General features: G+C 39.1%; 1 protein-coding gene across 2 annotated transcripts in view; it reads right to left on the bottom strand.

Moving 5' to 3' along the window:
• Window positions 1-17,852: 17,852 nt before the first annotated feature.
• The window catches only part of LOC134288118 (lysosome membrane protein 2-like), a 94,007-nt gene continuing 92,617 nt past the window's right edge, over window positions 17,853-19,242 (bottom strand). For both annotated transcript variants that reach the window (XM_062851869.1, XM_062851870.1), the window contains 2 exons: window positions 18,618-19,212; window positions 17,853-18,559 (listed from right to left, as the gene is read on the bottom strand). In XM_062851869.1, the coding sequence (XP_062707853.1) occupies window positions 18,270-18,559; window positions 18,618-19,212 (885 nt within the window). In that variant the 3' untranslated portion in view covers window positions 17,853-18,269. The remainder of the gene's footprint in view (window positions 18,560-18,617; window positions 19,213-19,242) is intronic.

The following is a 19,242-nucleotide window of genomic DNA, read 5'->3' as shown; positions in this document are numbered from 1 at the left end:
AAACAAGCATTGCCTAGAGTGTGTAATATGGTCAACATATTATTTCTAGTGCTATTAATTCATGAGTTATGGTCAAAATTGTCAAGGCGGCTTACAAATTAGGCCAAGGAATGGTACATATACCCTATCTATAGAAATATAAATCTTAACTTAATGCGATAGTATATAGTTTTTTGGTCCTGAAATGTTCGTAAGAGTGTACTTAACATATTTAATAAATAATAGTGGTATTGTCGTTATACTCACACTTAACGAAACAATTAAAAACGGACAAACATATTTTGCATTCTGGAAACATCTTTGTAGATGAATTTCTAGATGGCATTCAACTTCCCATCCGTGTCTACATGGAATTTGCAGCATCGTATCAAAATCGACAGCATACCGGAAATAACTGTTAGAGTGCTAGATATAGGAGCCTTCTTCTTGTTCCTCTAGCACGGTTGAACAGATTCTTTCTTCATTTCAGAACCTTCAGCATTTCGGGAAAATATTTGTTTGACACTTCCTACTACAAAGAAATAGTAGATGCTCATATTCGAAAGAAATAAACACTAGACAAACTTTTGAAAAGTAACAGATGTGACGGCCTCGGGTTGAAAATCTCTAAAATAAAGACACATAACCTAACCTTAACTTTGGAAAACTTGTTTTATTCATACCAGAAAAGTTCGTAACTTTTTTTTGCATTTGTACTGGATTTCCTTTGGACCTTCCATTAACACCCGTGATCCCCTAGGCCTGAGAGAAACTACGTCAATCTTGAAATATAGTCAGTGATTAGCCCCAAATATCTGTGCTTTGGTAACGGACAAGGAGAAAAAAAATCTCATAACAGCGAAGAGTTATCATTGTTAAAATCCACAAATTAAAACAAATTAAAAAAGGTTTGCCTGTTAAATTAAATTCCCCGAGGATTTCCGGTTTCCTTTGTATTTTTTCCAGGAACTGCTACAAAAAAATCAAGAATACAATTCTGCATGTTTTCGTTTTGAATTTCGGATTATTGGCTATTTTGTGTAAACATTTTGTTTGTGCACATTCGTGATTTTTTTCAGTTGAACAAAATGGGAGTGTAATGGTAACATTAAAATTTTATCAAATGCATGCCTGGTACATTCTAAAGGAAAATTAAAAGCCAATCAACTTTATGTTTTTGCTTTAAATTTTTGTAAAATATGTTAAGAGTGTCATGAAAACGACACTATTGTTCATCAAACAGTATTCTTTCACGAATAATTTAAAAGCAAAAAACACATGCATAGTCTTCAATTTTTATTTGTTGGCTACTTTGTATGAAAAATTAGGTATTTTCCTAGTATTTCGAGTGAAATAAATTATGAGTCTATAGATTAACGGCTACGCAGTCTTAGGGTTCAAAAAACGAGTTTTATTATTCATCCGACGTTTCGACACGGGGATAGTGTCTTCAGCAATAAATAATGAGTGTTATACAAACATCACTAGTATTGTTCAAATAAACCCACTCAACTACTACGGTAAATTCAAAGTATACAAATTACATGTCATTGATTTAAAATTTGGCTTATTGGCTTTTTCGTGTAAAAATGTGATATTTTCGTAGTTTTTGATAAAACAAAATATTAGTGTAATGTTAACTTCAAATTTTATCAAAATCATGTCCAGTAAATTTTATTTCATTTTCATTTTCATTTTGCAGCAGTTGGTGGGGCAATAAGAACGCAAGTCAATCCAATGCCGAAGATCAAGGAGGGGTAATGGCCGTAATAGTCCGTGCGGACCACATGAACACCATCGGGAGGGTAATGGGTATAGGTCGGGGAGAGGAATTGGACTAGACTTGAGACACAAAAATGCAAATTATACCGCGAAATTTAATGAAACATTGGTTTAACGAATTATCATTGAATCCAAACATGAAATACTTGTAAAAGATGAAATATGCGAATACTAGTATTGATTTGAAATGTACTTATGCCACAAAATACATATATGTCGAAAACGAAAATTCGTGTTAAAGATCCAAGATTAGTTATAAGATTACGTAAGGCAACGTCTATCTAAATTCCTACTTTCTATTCTGTTATGTGTCAATACTGACTACATATCAACAAAAATGTGTATGGTCGGTCAGATGAGTATTGTGTTGCAAATTAAATTAGGTAAGGTCTGTTTTAAAGGGCCCATATAGCCGAGGCGGTAAACGCACGGGTATTCAGCATGACCATGCTGAGGGTGACGGGTTCGATTCCCGGTCGGTCCAGGATCTTTTCGTAAAGGAAATTTCCTTGACTTCCTTGGGCATAGAGTATCTTCGTGCCTGTCACACGATATACGCATGCAAAATGGTCATTGGCAGAGCTAGCTCTCAGTTAATAACTGTGGAAGTGCTCATAGAACACTAAGCTGAGAAGCAGGCTTTGGACGTTACGCCAAGAAGAGAGAGAGAGAAGGTCTGTTTTATTGTAATCTATTATGTAGAGTATTCGTGCAGAAGTCCCTATCCCGAGTACCCCCGTCACAACGTTGTCACCTCTACACCAATTGACAAAAAGAAAATCAACAAGTGAAAACCCGACAGCCGTAGCGGGAAGCGCATAAAATAGGATCCTCTGTCCAAATTTCGCTTTTGAAGCTTAAAAAATACGAGAAAAACTTTGTATTAGTATACTGTTGTAAAATCCACAATTTTCTATTTTGTTAGCCTATCGTCAATTCCCTCCTAAAGCTAATGATGAGTGTGGTGTGAGTGTGACTGCGTGACTGTGTGAGTGAGAGTAACGCAGAGACCTCCCATACCCACTCTTGCGTTACATTTTTGGGCCTATGCGAGCTGAACTATGGCATGGCTTAGAAAATGGTGATATGCTCACTGCGGATACTCCTTTGGTTCCCAATAGCACTTACGACCGATTTCTTCACCTACGCTCAACTCCAGATTTACCGCTAGCTTAAGGTTCAAGCGGAGGTGAGTAAACTGACACTTAAAGGGCTATTGGAGTAAGCCCATCCATCGCGGCAAGATCGAATATCCATGGGGAGGGATGTCCAGTAAATTTTATTATAAATTTAAGGCCAAAAATCTACATGTTATGGCTTTAAATTTGGTTTATTGACTATTCTGTGTGAAAATTATGGTATATTTGTAACTTTTTGAGTAAAATAAATTAAGAGTGTCATAAAAACGTGACTATAGGACAGATCGGTGAAGTACTAGATTTGTAGTAATGAGCTGAATTTTAGTATGGTGAGAAGGTCAATTTTCCGTTTCTGCAATAAAATAGTGCAAAGAGCGTGGGTATTATGATTCCTGGCCTAATTTAATGCTGTTTGAGCAAAACTTTGGGCAACAGTGTTGTTATTTTCTCCATTTCTTGCAACATAAACAACACAGTTATCCAAAGTTTTGCTTGAACAGCATCAAATTAGGTAAGGAATCATAATACCCTCGCTTTTTGCACCATTTCATTACAGAAACGGAGAATTGACCTTCTCACCATACTAAAATTCAGCTCATTACTACAAATCTAGTACTACACCGAACGTGCCCCATTGTTCATCAAATATGTCCTGTACTATTTCACGGATAATTTCAACGCAAAAAACTACAATGAATTGTAAGCCATTTTTATTTATTAATTATTTTGCGCGAGAAATGTGTTACTTTCGATGGTTTTTGAGTAAATCAAAATTTGAGTGTGATGAAAAAAAAACACTATTATTCTTCAAGTATATCCCCCAAACTACTAAGAATAATTCAAGGCTAAAAAACTACAAGTTATCGTTTTAATTTTAGTTTTATTGACTACTTTGTGTAAAAAATATGGAATTTTCGTAGTTCTTCGGGTAAAACAAAATAAGAGTGTAATGAGAACATTTTTATTGTTCATGAAAAATGTCCAGTACAATCATACGAACAATTTAAGACCAAAAAAAACTATATGTCATCGCTTTGAATTTTGATTTATTGCTTATTTTACGTGAAAAATAGGGTAGTCTAGCAGGTTTTTCAGTAAATTAAAATATCAGTGTACTGAAAAATCACTTATTTTGCATAAACATGTTCACTCACCGGCTGTGCGCATGATTTAGGGTTGAAAAAACCATATGTCATTGCTTTAAATTTTATTTTATTGATCAAAGTGTGCAAAAAATGCGCTCTCAAAGTAGGAAGTTCCTTTTGCTTAATAACTGGTGGACGCATCTATTTTCAAATCTTAAAAAAGGACGCTGTTTTTTGAAACCTGTCCGGTTCTATCGCAAAAAAAAGTTTTGAAATCGGTTGAAAAACGGCCGAGAAATGCCTTGTCAAAGCTGGACTTCCGACTTTGTTTGAACCCTTGGTAGTTTGCGGGAGTTTTCACCCCCTGTGTAGTTTATGTGTTAAGAGCTAGAAGGCGGATGCAAAGGGCTCGTACCGATGAGGATAGATTTGAACGAAGTGAGGCCTACAGGGCAGCTAAACTGGCACTGAATAAAGAGATTAAGGCACGTAAGCGGGCGTGCTTCAAAAATCTCTGCCAGGCAGCCAACACGACCCCATGGGGTGATGCCTACAGACTAGTCATGGCCAAAACGAAGGGCTCGTCAGCACCCCCAGAACGCTCTCCAGAGATGCTGCAGAAGATCGTAGAAACGCTGTTCCCGCGCCACGATACAAGACCATGGGCCCCCGTTCCCTATAGCCAAACCGGCCATAGCGAGGTAGCCCTTGTTACTTGGGGGTCAGACGGACCCTTGGCTACCGTTTTTGGTCACCGGCAAGCCAGAGCTTTGGCCCTTTATACTCAAGGTCGGCTAATCGGGAAGCTAATTAAGGAACAACTGCACGGATTTGAAATTTAACTACTAGGTGTTTATACACGATTACCTTATAATGTGGGTGTGATTCTACCCCATTACCCCGAATGCCACTACCCCGAACGCCATTACCCCGAACGCCACTACCCCGAAAGCCATTACCCCGAATAGGACATTACCCCGAAAGCCATTATCCCGAATGGGTCATTACCCCGAATGCCACTACCCCGAATAGGCCATTACCCCGAACGCCATTACCCCGAAAACATATTTTTAAATGAGTTATTCTGATGATGGTTTATATATATTTTTCGTAAAGGATATTGAAAGAAAAGCCATTGTTGAAAGGAGAAATAACTCAATAACATTACTGACAGCTTCAATACCAGAAGATACTGTTTGAAAGAATAACCTCAAAACAACATAAAGGAGTTATGCGTACTCTAGTGTGCGCAACTTTTCTTTGGGCTGAAAGTCTCTATAATAAAGATAAATCAATCAATCATTCAACTTTTCTTTTTTTTTTCTCATTCACTCTCGTAAACAAACACGAGACAGACACAGATAAAAGAGGGGACATTTTGCCTCTTCCATCTCGATCTTTCTTGAGTATATCAAAGAGAATGAGCGAGAAAAAAGAAAAAGGTGCGCACGTAAGTGAATGCGTGTTAGAGCTGATCTTGCATGAGATATAACGGTCAGCAAAGGTCTGTTAAATACTGGCTGTCAATACTGGCTCATTAGGCCGAAAAGACATTTGACAAACTATCACTATGCCAAATGATCAAAAGGCTAGATCAAAATAATACCGATCGAAAAATTGGCCTCGAAAGAACAGCCTATACCTAGAAGAAGGGAAAATCTCTTAAGGAGGAATAGACAGTTTGGTAATTAAACTCTGTAACAGTGTAGCTTAAAAAAAACAACAACACATTCTTAACAAGAGGAAAAATGTGTTTAATAGGTTGGTCGCCCACAAGGTCTGCATGGTTATAACTAGAAAGAATAGCCTATAAATTAAAGAAGGGCAAATCTCCTATGGGTTCATTCATAAACCACGTAGACCAAATTTCGGTCACCTCAGACCTCTTCTCCTCCCTGTCATATAATTTTGTCCATACAAAAATTTAGAAAATTATATGGTGCGTAAACTATGGATAGACCCCCTTCCTCTGAAACTCTACCTAAGAAAAAAGAAAATCGCGTTAAGTACTGTTCCTTTGAATTCCACTAAGAATTTGCATCCTTTGACAGATACGTATTTCGACCTCAACTGTAAGGTCGTATTCAGTGCCTTGTACTTGACTTGAAGTTGAGTCAAGTTCCAGACACTTGATGTCGAAATACGTATCTGTCAAAGGATGCAAATTCTTAGTGGAATGCAAAGGAACAGTACTTAACGCGATTTTCTTTTTTCTTACAGATATTCCCCTAACAAGCCCAGGTTAATCTTCATCAACTCTACCTAGTTTATGCACGGCTTCTATACAGAAACCTGCAAGGGCCAATAAACCACCAGGCTACCGAACAACTCTGTAACAATATAGGTCGAAAGAATAGTCCAATTTTCAAAGAAGGAAAAACACCAGATAGAATTAATAGATTAGTCGTCAATCAACCCGGTAACGATGTAACTAGAAAGAACAGCCTATAAATTGAAGAAGGGCAAATCTCATATACAGTAAGCAGTTCAACTGCCAGTAAACTATGTAAGTGCACCTATAAAAACAGCCTTTGACGAAAATTAAAGCTACAGCTTAATCGCTAGACAAAAAAGTCCATTTGGTCCAACGATGCTGGATTTACTTACTGCAAGTACTAAAATCTTGAAAATATTTGAAAACAATTTTAAGGCTTGACGTTCCGGAAACTGATCAACTGATACAATTAATTAAAATAAGAAATAAAATATCAGATCATGTTTAAAGGTACTAAAATTAATTAATATAATGATATCAGGTTTTCTTTGAATTAAATTTTTCGAAAAAATGTGGCATTCTGGAAAATAGTATAGAACCAATTCATCATAGTAGGGCCACAGCCAATGCATACTGATAGACTCAATCAAGATAATGAGTTTATATGTCAACTGAACCGCTTCATTCTAGCATATCCATGAAGATTGAGGCCGAATAAATTATAGATCGACTGAAGAGCAGGCCTCGGAAGAACAGTCTATCCCCAAGAGAAAAAAAAAATTGGACCAATTTGGCCGCCACTTAATTTTCAATAACTTAATTTGAAAGAACAGCCTATTATTCAAAGAAGAACAAATCTACTATGGAGTTAGTGGTTCGTCTGTAAATAAACTATATAACACTGTAGCACGCCAGAATGTCGTTTGGGAACGACTGGCGGTCTACTCCTAAATATCTCCCTAATAAACTTCTCTACAACATGGACTGTTGGGCTGTTTCCGTTTTGTTAAGCGAATGGCTTAAGCGCCACCTCTAATGAGGACCAATCGCCAAGGTATGATTGCCCGGCATGAGACCCAACCTACGGTTAGTTCAAGTCGTTCCTTGAAAAGGATAGGAAACGGTCCAGCAGTCCCCAAATTCACCCACACCAGACTTACGGATTTGCATTTCAATTCAAAAGGAGCATAATATCCAAAATCACCCTAAACGAAACGGTTCTGAAGCTTTCCGAGGAGACTTTCGGTTATCATCACTGGAAGTCACCGCCAGTATACACCAGATGTCGACACCGTCATGGAACCGGTTCAACCTACTCACTACAACCCACTTCTGCAGGCGACAAAATTTGAATTTTAAGCGCGCGACATGAAATCTTCACCATGCTACTCTCACCGGGAATCAAATAAGCGGATAGGGTTATAAAACGTTTAATTAGGAATTCAAAAAAATATATTCTAGTTCATAAAGTTTTAACAATAATCGAATTCAATTTGCTTCTACCTATCCTACATGTGCGTGTCTTTCTTCCTCACGATTCCAAATTCCATTGTCTGCACCTAGCTCGCAGAACAATAGCGCTTGCAAAATATAGCCGGCAAGCTAAAATTTCGGGAACACCATATAAAAAACGCTATGGGTCCATTGACGAAATTTCTCGTCGTCGTCACATGTGCACACGGACTGGGGGGAAAAATAGAGCTCTTTGTACTTACAGATCTGTTATTGGATTTTTGCGATCGACTTTGGCGGGATCAGCTATCGCATGCCCGGCCGGTTGATAGACGGACGGCGTGGTGGTTGGGGAGACGATTGGCGGTTGGTGTCTCTTCGCTGCTCGCTACTAGGGCCTAGCCACCTAGCAGGGCGGATCGGAGTCTCGTCGGATCCTGTACTTCGACTAACAGCGGTTCTTCTCGTGAATATTCCGCTCGGGCGCGATGGTGACGGCGCGGCCCCTTCTGACCGTGGGTTGACGGTTGGCCAGGAAATTTGCCAACGGATGCACTCGACGGAGAGTTGTGGCTACGGTGGTTCCTAAATTGGACACAGAAAGCCGTCGCACGGCTGCACGACAAAGGAATCGTTAGACAACGCACATGGCACGCACATGTTTTCTACTATAACACATTACCTTTCTGATCTAGCTTGGTTCACACGAAACGTAACTGGATTAGCGAAACTGCCTATATTATTCTGACTACAGCTCACTGAAATAAGACACGGGAAATTAGCACTTCGAAAGATTTCAGACTTCTCAACTTCACTACCTCGATCACCGCGGTTATTGGCAGAGCCACACTTCCGAAACGTTTTCGAGTCTCCAGGCAAATGAACGAGTGGCTCTAATGTCCTCAGATAAGAAACCTCGAAAGTTAGGTTTAGCCGGAAATGCTTCAGCCGAACGAATAAGATGAAATCATCTATTAATGCTCCCCTGATTGAAATGCATCTCGCTCATGCAGGCTTCATCAGATCTTGCCTTCCCACTTTCCCATCCAATCCAAGGACACGAAGTGAATATGACCTTCGGTTTTCGATCCGTTAATCCGAAAATTTCCCTTCTTGACCTCGCGAATTAAATCGCGTAATGATGCCTTTTAATTGCATAACTCCCAGGCGCAGTTTTATCGTTTCCTTTCTCAAGCCTTCTTTCTTTACAGTGACGTGCAAACTAGGATGAACGATTGGAATTCAAAATAATAAGGTTTTCTAGTTCATCAATCTTTAATTCTACGAAACTTGGAATGCTTTATATACAACTATCTAATATTTAAAGTAATTTATATTTACATAGTAACGTACGCTTGGCGTACCTGTTACAACACTCAAACTCGAAAGAACAGCCTCTGCTTAAAAGAAGGAAAATGTCTATAGATAAATTAACAGGCTGCCAAACAACTCTGCAAAAGTACACGGTTGGACTCTGCAAACTCAAAAGAACAGCCTATTTTTTAAAGAAGGCAAACATTTGAATAAGTTCAGTTTTACCACTATAGGGAAGGGTGGAGAAGAGTATTCATACACTTCTTACTGATTAGCGTTTTCTAACTTATAACTATCAACTTCTAATCGGCTAATCACTTTTTTGGTGATCTCCTGGATGATTGGGGGTAATGGCCCATTCGGGGTAGTGGCTTTCGGGGTAATGGCCTGTTCGGGGTAATGGCTTTCGGAGTAATGGGTTTCGGAGTAATGACCCATTCGGGGTAGTGGCCTATTCGGGGTAATGGCTTTCGGGGTAGTGGCGTTCGGGGTAATGGCGTTCGGGGTAATGGCGTTCGGGGTAATGGCGTTCGGGGTAGTGGGGTGGAGCCCTCGGCGGCTCCACCCCACTACCCCGAACGCCATTACCCTGAACGCCACTACCTGTACTGTTGCAGAGTTGTTTGGCTGCCCGTTAATTTATCTATAGACATTTTCCCTTCTCTTAATCAGAGACTGTTCTTTCGATTTTGAGTGTTAGGGGCTGTCCATAAACCACGTGGTCATGAGGGGGGGGAGTTCGGCCAATGACCATTTTGTATTGACAAATTAAAATTTTTGTGTATGGACTAATGAACACGGGGGGGGGGGGGTGCGGTTTGAAAAGTCCCAAAAAAATGACCACGTGGTTTATGGACAGCCCCTTATATAGTTTATTCACAGACGAACTACTAACTCCATAGTGGATTTGTTCTTCGTTGAATAATAGGCGGTTCTTTCAAATTAAGATTTGGAAAATTAACTGGCGGCCAAATTGGTCCGATATTTTGCTCTTCAGACGATCTATAATTTATTCGGCCTCAATGTTCATGGCTATGCTGGAGTGTAGCGGTTCAGTTGGCATATATTTAAACTCATTATCTTGATTGAGTCTATCAGTATGCATTAGCTGTGGCCCTACTATGATGAATTGATTCAATATTATGTTCCAAAATGTCCCATTTTTTCGAAAAAAATATTTCAAAGAAATCCTGAGACATTATATTAATTAATGTTAGTACATTTAAACATGATCTGATATTTTGTTTCTTATTTCAATAAATTGTATCAGTTAATGATAAGTTTCCAGAACGTCAAGCCCTAAAATTGTTTTCAAATGTTTTCAAGATTTTAGTACTTGCAGTACTTGCAAAGCAAAGTAAGCGTCGTTGGACCAAATGGATTATTTTTTACTGGCGCGATTAAACTGTAACTTTTGTTTTCGTCAATGGCTGTTTTTCAGTTTACAGGCAGTTGAACTGCTTACTGTATATGAGATTTGCCCTTCTTCAATTTATAGGTTGTTCTTTCTAGTTACATTGTTACCGGGTTGATTGACGACTAATCTATCAATTCTAGCGGGTGTTTTTCCTTCTTTGAAAATTGGGTTTTTAAATTTTGTAAAATTTATTGATTTTTTATTATATACGAAAGAGCACCTTTTTCTGAGCCACTATCATTTTTTTTTCAGATTCTTAGAACTTTATTTTGGCACATAAAATCAATTTCAAACAGATTATTTGAAATCACCTTTTGACAGCTGGGCCTAGTACAAAATGCGACAAGGGGTGATTTAACAAATCGCTCCCATACAAACTTCATATCGATTTTTACCCTTTATGTGGCCGACAGGGTATCCGGGTACCCAGCGCCCATTTAAAAAGCACGGTGTAGAAAAACCCAAAAATTTTGTCGGACACATAACGGATAAACAGGTTCCCGGGTACCGAAAATCATGAAAATTTGGATGTCGGCTCAGTTTGGAATGCAGATTCAGATTTTGCAATTATCTCAACACCGTTTAAGCAGCCAATTGGACTATTCTTTCGACCTATATTGTTACAGAGTTGTTCGGTAGCCTGGTGGTTTATTGGTTCTTACAGGTTTCTGTATAGAAACCGTGCATAATAGGGTGGCCCACACTTATATGGAAAACAAAAATTTCGAAAAATGCCAAGTCTTACCGCCTCAATCAGTAGTTTTGGACTCCCAGAAGCTACGTTCAAAATTTGAGCAAAATCGGTTGAGCCTAAGGGGGCGCTCAAAACGCTTGAAGTTTGTATGGGAAAACTTGGAAAAATGTATGCAGGAATTTTAAGTTTTCGAATTTTGCCGCTAGGTGGCGCTGTAAGCGATCAATAATCAAACCCTTTGGTATTGTTGTAGGTGACTTTATGCCAAACAACTTTGTCGAAGACCGCGAAGTGATCCGACGTCTGTGAAAAAAGTTATACCCTAGGCAAAGTGAGGCAAAGTATTGAGATTTCATTATTGATATTATTCCTTTACATGTATTGGAAAAACAACAGTAAAGTTTATCCTCACTTTACCTAGGGTATAACTTTTTCCACAGACGTTGGATCACTTTGCGGTCTTCGACAAAGTTGTTTGGCATATAGTCACCTACAATAATACCAAAGGGTTTGATTATTGAATGCTTACAGCGCCACCTAGCGGCTAAATTCGAAAACTTAAAATTTTTGCATACATTTGGCCAAGTTTTCCCATACAAACTTCAAGCGTTTTGAGCGCCCCCTTAGGCTCAACCGATTTTGCTCAGATTTTGAACATAGCTTCTGGGAGTCAAAAACTACTAATTTAGGAGGTAAGAGTTGGCATTTTTCGAAATTTAGGTTTTTCATATAAGTGTGGGCCACCTTAGTGCATAAACTAGGTAGAGTTTCAGAGGAAGAGGGTCTATCCATAGTTTACGCTTCATACAATTTTCTAAATTTTTGTATGGACAAAATTATATGACGGGGAGGAGAAGAGGTCTGAGGTGATCGAAATTTGGTCTACGTGGTTTATGAATGGACCCATAGGAGATTTGCTCTTCTTTAATTTATAGGCTGTTCTTTCTAGTCATAACCATGCAGACCTTGTGGGTGACCAACCTATTAAGCACATTTTTCCTCTTGTTAAGAATGTTTTGTTTTTTTTTTTTAAGTTACACTGTTACAGAGTTTAATTAGGTACCAAACTGTCTATTCCTTCTTAAGAGATTTTCCCTTCTTCTATGTATAGCCTGTTCTTTCGAGGCCAATTTTTCGATCGGTATTATTTTGATCTAGCCTTATGATCAGTTGGCATAGTGATAGTTTGTCCAAATGTCTTTACGGCCTAATGAGCCAGTATTGACAATCAGTATTTAACGGACCTTTGCTGACAGTTATATCTCATACAAGATCAGCTCTAAAGTGCCCCAAACAATGCATTCGTTTGCGTGTGCGTGACAGTAGTTTGACACATTTCCCATGGGAAAACTGTCAAAAAAACGCAAACCTTGACGGAACGGACGCCATGTGTTCCAGGCTTAACACGCATTCACTTGCGTGCGCAGCTTTTTCTTTTTTCTCGCTCATTCTCTTTGATATACTCAAGAAAGATCGAGATGGAAGAGGCAAAATGTCCCCTCTTTTATCTGTGTCTTTCTCGTGTTTGTTTACGAGAGTGAGTGAAAAAAAAACAAAAGTTGATTGATTGATTTATCTTTATTATAGAGACTTTCAGCCCAAAGAAAAGTTGCGCACACTAGAGTACGCATAACTCATTTATGTTGTTTTGAGGTTATTCTTTCAAACAGTATCTTCTGGTATTGAAGCTGTCAAAAATGCTATTGATATATTTCTCCTTTCAACAATGGCTTCTCTTTCAATATCCTTTACGAAAAATATATATAAACCATCATCAGAACAACCCTTTTAAAAATATGCTTTCGGGGTAATGGCGTTCGGAGTAGTGGCCTATTCGAGGTAGTGGCATTCGGGGTAATGGCTTTCGGGGTAATGGTCTATTCGGGGTAATGGCTTTCGGGGTAATGGCGTTCGGGGTAGTGGCATTCGGGGTAATGGGGTAGAATCAGCTCGGCAATAGTCTCGAGTAAGCGTATGCTGCTCCAGCAGTAGCGGTACCACGGTATGGCGCTGCTGCTTGGTCGAAGGCGCTAGTGGTTAATCGAAACGTGAAGCGACTTGAGAGTACCCACAGGCTGATGTGCCTTAGGGTGGTGAGCGCATACCGCACTGTCTCAAAGGACGCGGTATGTGTGCTAGCGGGTATGATGCCGGTGGCAGAGGATGAATGTCCACGTTTCGTGGAGCAAAGGTCGAGTATGCAGAAGGTATGCGGTAGAGATATCACTCCATTACTTCCACGGTTTCTCGAATCGTACTTGAACTACAGAGAAAATGGCGAGCCGAACAACAGCTAGTTGAGTTGGCCCCCCTTACCCATCCAGGAGCTTAAGTTCAACGGGTAGTCTAAGTACTAGCCAGGGCCCGAGCATCCAGGGAAGAGTGAACAACTTAAGGCGATAGCTGGTGGAACGCTTACTATTAGAGTGTACTCATGTACGCCCCCCCCCTTCTCGAAGTCATCCCTAATGGGCGTACCGCGAAGGTAAGGAAGAGAGAGAATGAGTTTTTAGTGGGTTGATCCCCACATCACCCGAGGAACCACCTCTTGGGTATCTTTTTTTTTTTAGTTTTTATTTTTGTGTATTTCAATTTAAATGCTAATTCTAAACTCATCTCTTGGGTATCTGTTGCAGATTTTATAATACAATAAAAAATCACAATACAAACTTAGGAATCATGTGGATCTTCAAGGAAAATTATGCTTTTTGAAAAATCTGGGAAATAAGTTGAACATTTTTGGAGAAGTGGAGGATTTGTAAGAAACGTTGAGGATTTTTAGAAAATATTGAAGAGGGGGATTGGGGATGGGGATGCGGTTCTTCAAGGAAAATGTTGTCTTTGGCACATCTAAGCAACAAGTTGGACATTTTAGGAGAATTGAAAAGATATTGGCGATTTATAGGGATCGTTGAGGATTTTTAGGTGAAATTGAGGAGGACAAAGGAATCTTAGGAATCATGGGGTTCTTAAAGGAAAATGATACTTTCGGGAAATCTAAGCAACAAGTTGAACATTTTAGGAGAAGTTGGGTAGAACGCCGAACTGAGAACTAAGATTTGGATAATTTTATAAGGCTTTGACTTTGACTAAGAGACGCCAACTTTTACTGAATAAAATAAATAAATGGATTTATGCTCTACCGTTTATGATTGCGCGAAGACTGGAAGCCGAAAATCCCCGTAACATAACCACAATCACAGTCGATCCCCATACATAAAATAAATAAATAATAAAAAAAAATGTTCTATGTGTGCTGAAAAATTGTTAGGACAAAATTCTCGCTGGCATGTCCCGCTTTTTCTTCTTATGAAATACCAGGAGGCTTCATCTAGCTATTTACGGCAGTAATTAAAGGTGTAGGAGGCACATGATTTTTTTTTATTCCTGTTCGGGTCTGTCGCTGCGACCAGTTTTTAGATCTATTGTGGCATTACCCTTATCCTTAGTATAATGCATGTCGCATTACTCAATTGCCATTGAAGGGCAATAAAGTATCGATTTTGATACAGTTTTTGTTTTTCTTTCTTAGAAATTGATTTCTTATAGAAAACAAATCAAGAGCACTGATTATTGGCCATGCATCGGAAACCTAGCATCACCCTTGTTTTCCGCTAAAATCTCCCCAGTAAGAAGACCCGGGTTTTAACATCAGCAGCAATACCATTCCAATAATGGAACATGTGTTCAGTAATAAGGATTCTAATATGTTCCTTGCGTACTAGCACTTTCCAGTCTTCGAAGAGTTAGTACATAGGGTAACCAATATAATTTGGACCCCCATATATTTTGGACCCCCTGGATCGTATTATCACAACTTACGCAGGTTTAATGATGAGATGACGGAAATTTTTAGAATCATTCGCTAAATAAGATTGCTCTGCACAGGCAGCAATCATGTCCTCACAGGAAATATCCTTATTTACCTGAAATTAATTTTTGCTAACTTCGTCATCCGTGCGAGTGTCGTATCATGTTTACAAAAAGAGATTGCGGTGTTGAGGAAACTTGCAGATGTAAACAGAAACATTTATCATTTTAGCGCATTAAATTCGCAAAGTTCGTCTAATCAGCCTTTGACAATCAAGTAATTAGGATGTGATCCAGCATATTCAAGCGTTAAAATCTTCCAAAATAGTTTCAAACGAGTTTAAACACCGGGTGTCCAAAACATGTACTGCAGAGGGTCCAAAATATATTGAGGTGTCCAAAACAGTGAAAACTGATGCTTCAAAAATCTGTTATTTTCATCTAATTTCCTGCCAGAAATGAACTTGGGGATATTTATAACGGACAGTGGAGGCTTTTACGAACATACTAACTTCATCATTATGTATTTACCCTCTGATCTGTTTGATTTTGACTTAAATTCAAACTACTGTCCTCTAGGGGTCCAAAATTCAATCGTTACCCTACATGGATCCCTAACCCAATTTGATTTCCTTTGCATTGAGTTTTGTCTCAAATGGTGAGGTTTTTATTGTCTATCCGGTTGGAATCAAGACAGACATTCAATCAAAAATTGCCATTTTCTTGTCGCGACTTGATTGTGCGACGTCCGGTTTGGTGGCGGCCCGACAATAACAAGGCATACCGCCGCATGACAGTTGCAAGGCAAAACAAAAGAAAAAGTGATCCCGCCAAAAACAAAAGCACGTGGGTTTCGCGAAGTGACAGATGGTTTTGAATGTATTTGTGACGAACGGCAAGAGTAGCTCAGTGAAATGAGTGTTCTTGCTGTCAAACCCCATATAGTGGAATTATATACTTTTAAAACTGGTGACGCTGTTATGATTGGTGACTGTCGCGCTAATATCAGAAGCCAGAGGCAGATAATCGCCATATTCTGATTTTTCTTGAGAGGCATAATACAATCTAGTGTAGAGGCAGCTTCAGCTTTTTTCTGAGTCAAGGCCTGAGTGCAACTGTTTGACAACGGGAGCTCGATCATTGATGACACCTACCTACTTACTACACCATAATCAAGCTGATGAAACAAAAAACTACGCTGACAAGCATGATGTGCACACGCACTTGGTTCCTACTGATGAATGTATGTGTAGCTAGAAAAGATCGCACTAAATGGATATTTTTCGTATTTACATAAAACTTTTTAGGCAACTCGTTGCAAAACTCGATTTTTTCAGCACTTGTCGTACTTGTCGAACTCGGCAAGCCTCATGCGACTCGTGCTGGAAAATCTTCATTTTGCAACTTGTTGCATAAATAACTATTTCCATGCTTTTCCTTTGGCTACCCCTCAATTTCTGGCAAGGTTGAAGAATTCGTCATTGATATCACCATTACCATTGAAATTTCGAAAGCAGTTTTCTTGTTAAGAAACCAAATCTTCTTCTTCTTATGCTTCTTCTTCTTCTTCTTCTTCTTCTTCTTCTCCTTCTTCGTCTTCTTCTTCTTCTGTTCTTCTGTATGGCTCTACGTTTCAACTGAAACTTGGCCTGTCAATCTTCAACTTAGTGTTCTTTGAGCACTAATTTAATTTCAGGAACCGAACCCGCCGTTTTCCGGGTTGGCGATCCATAGCCTTAACCACTAGGCTAACTGGAGACCCTTCACAACACAAATGTTCGTTATGAAAAAGTATGCACTGTTTTCCAGATGGAGAATGGAATACAGTGATGGAATTACTCTCATCATGAAGCAATTCGCGAGTGTAAAGCCCCTGTTGTTCACGAGTATGTTTGTTTTGGTTTGTGTCTGCCCAGCTGCAATCTTTATCATTTTCCATCTCTGATGGAATACAGTGCATATATTTTCATTGTAAACATTTCAGGCCAAACATGTTTAAAGGTCCCATCTGCAGAAGAGAGAATTTCTTTGATTTCTCTCTCTTTCGTAATATCTCAGCAGTTTATTTGAATTATGATTGTCTCCTTGCATATAACGATGGTCAAAACAATCGTCTTTTGATTTGTACTGCAAAAGTAGTTGAAAAGTGTACCATTACATTTCAATAATTGAAAGAGAAAGTGAACAAAGAGAGCCTCTCAAATGTAGATAGTGTGTGACACGAAATATCCACTTGAAAGGAACTACCCAGTGGCACGTCTTACCTGGCCGGCTGTCGACGAACGAGAGGCCGAGAGTGGCGTCGCCTGCTTCGATGGTTTCGTGTGCCTCGCCGTGCGCTCATGACAGGCGTGAATACAGAATGTTCGGCAAAGTACACACATCGATATAAGGGCTATTTCACCCTTCTCTCTAAAAAAAGGGCACCGAGCTAAGTGGTTTCTGCTTGCGTGTTCGCACATGTTCGTGTGCCGCTCAAGACAGGCGTGAATACAGAATGTTCGGCAAAGTACACACTTCGATATAAGGGCTATTTCACACCCACACAGATAGGATCTATTGAAATGTTTGGCCTGATTTGTGCCTTGAAAGAGTAAACTGTTTTTGAAATTTCAATGATGACGCATGATGATAATAATATTATCATTATGATATTATCAATGACTAATCCTTCAACTTTACCCGGATAAATTTTATATCTAGTTTACTTGCATCCGAAGCAAATTGCACATGAAATAGCGTTTTGACACTGGGTGCGTATTACCGCAGGTTACCTATAGTCTATTGTGTTATCGTTGAAAACGGAGCGACGCGGGCCCAATGTATATTCCACTTTTGAACGGAACAGTAGGCAGGCTCTTTGGCAGGCTCTTTAAGGCGAGGCAAATGGCTTGTAAAACCGCTAATGTTTTACAAAAAAACCAAACTAATTTCTTTCGAAATCAATAATCAAATGCTTGAAATATTTAATCTACAATTAAGTTGCTTTGGTTTATTAGGAAACAAAATCAATGTTTTCAAAAAATCAAAAGTGGCTAACCTTTGATGCAGTCCAGCTTATACCCCGGACAGACATGTGATACGAGTGTGATTCCTGTACAACGGTACGCAGTGTCAAGAAAATTCTGACAAGACTGACTTCAACTGAGAGAATTTTCAGTATGGCACTCATTTCAAGCGCAATTGTACAGTGATTCTGGTATCACATGTGTGTCATAAGTATTAGACGCAATCGTTAATGTAAATGGGATGGATGCAAATTTAAAACAAGTTGCCTAGATTTACTTCATTTAGGTATATACACGAAGAATAATGAGTAGTCAAACAGATCATTCGTATAATTGTCTTTTGGACCCAGAAATTATTGTGGTAGTTGTTATGGTTAAGATCTTATTTCACTGCTTATTGAATTAAGCTTCATGGTAGGCTGATCTTCTGGTTCATCATCATTAATATCGTCCGCGTTTTTCGTACGGAAGTAACAAGTCATCGCCAGCAGTGCAAATGTAGTCACACAGATGAGTAAGGATCCATATTTGAATGAAAATTGTATAGCATTGGCGCTAAAGGTGCTGTGATAAATCATGTTTCGCAGTTCTTCAGATATGTACCCAGGTACTACTTCCAACCAAATGACTGGTAAGATTTGTCCGTCTTTAAATGGTTCTAAGCCTACAAGTAAAAAAAACGTTTACAACTATCGCTAAATTTTCCACGTATTCGCAATTACCTGATATGTATGATGCTTTTTTCACCTCAATGTTTATTTGAAACCTGGAGGCACCATCTATCGGAAACGCTAGTCTAGGATGAATATCAGCAAACGTTTCATGCTTCTCTCTCTGAGGATCTAAACCTTCCACCATTTCAAGAAGCTTCTTATCGCCAGTGTAGTAATGTGGGAACGATGCATAAATGGGAGCTCCATAGGAACACAAGGTTGCATTTAGTAAACCACTTAGTGGACAAGACGCAGAGCCCAAATGGCAGAAGCACTGGTTATCTGCATTAATACTGGGATGAGCAAAGACATCTGTTGGTGCTTTGTAACGCCAAGCAGGAATACCGTCGAATAAGGTCACTTCTTTTTCATACCGTAGTGGAAATTTGCGACATAATGATTTTATAAAAACATACAGAGTTTGTCGTTTGTCCATCAAATGAGGAGGAAATTGTGATCCATCTGTTCCATCAACTCGGTTGCACTCATCAGTTGTCCAGATATCTAAAGATGATTTTCCATTTAAATCCTTTATAATAGCAAGCTGCTTCAAGTCCTTTTCTCCTGAATAAATTGTAAATGTTTCAGAGCTAGTGCCATTTCGCTGTAAGATGAGAAAGAATTAGTTGACAAT

Source organism: Aedes albopictus, chromosome 2 (assembly GCF_035046485.1).
Source record: "Aedes albopictus strain Foshan chromosome 2, AalbF5, whole genome shotgun sequence".
Classification (NCBI taxonomy): Eukaryota; Metazoa; Arthropoda; class Insecta; order Diptera; family Culicidae; genus Aedes; species Aedes albopictus.
Note: the sequence above shows the minus strand (reverse complement) of the source record. Positions and strands in the feature narration are given on the sequence as shown.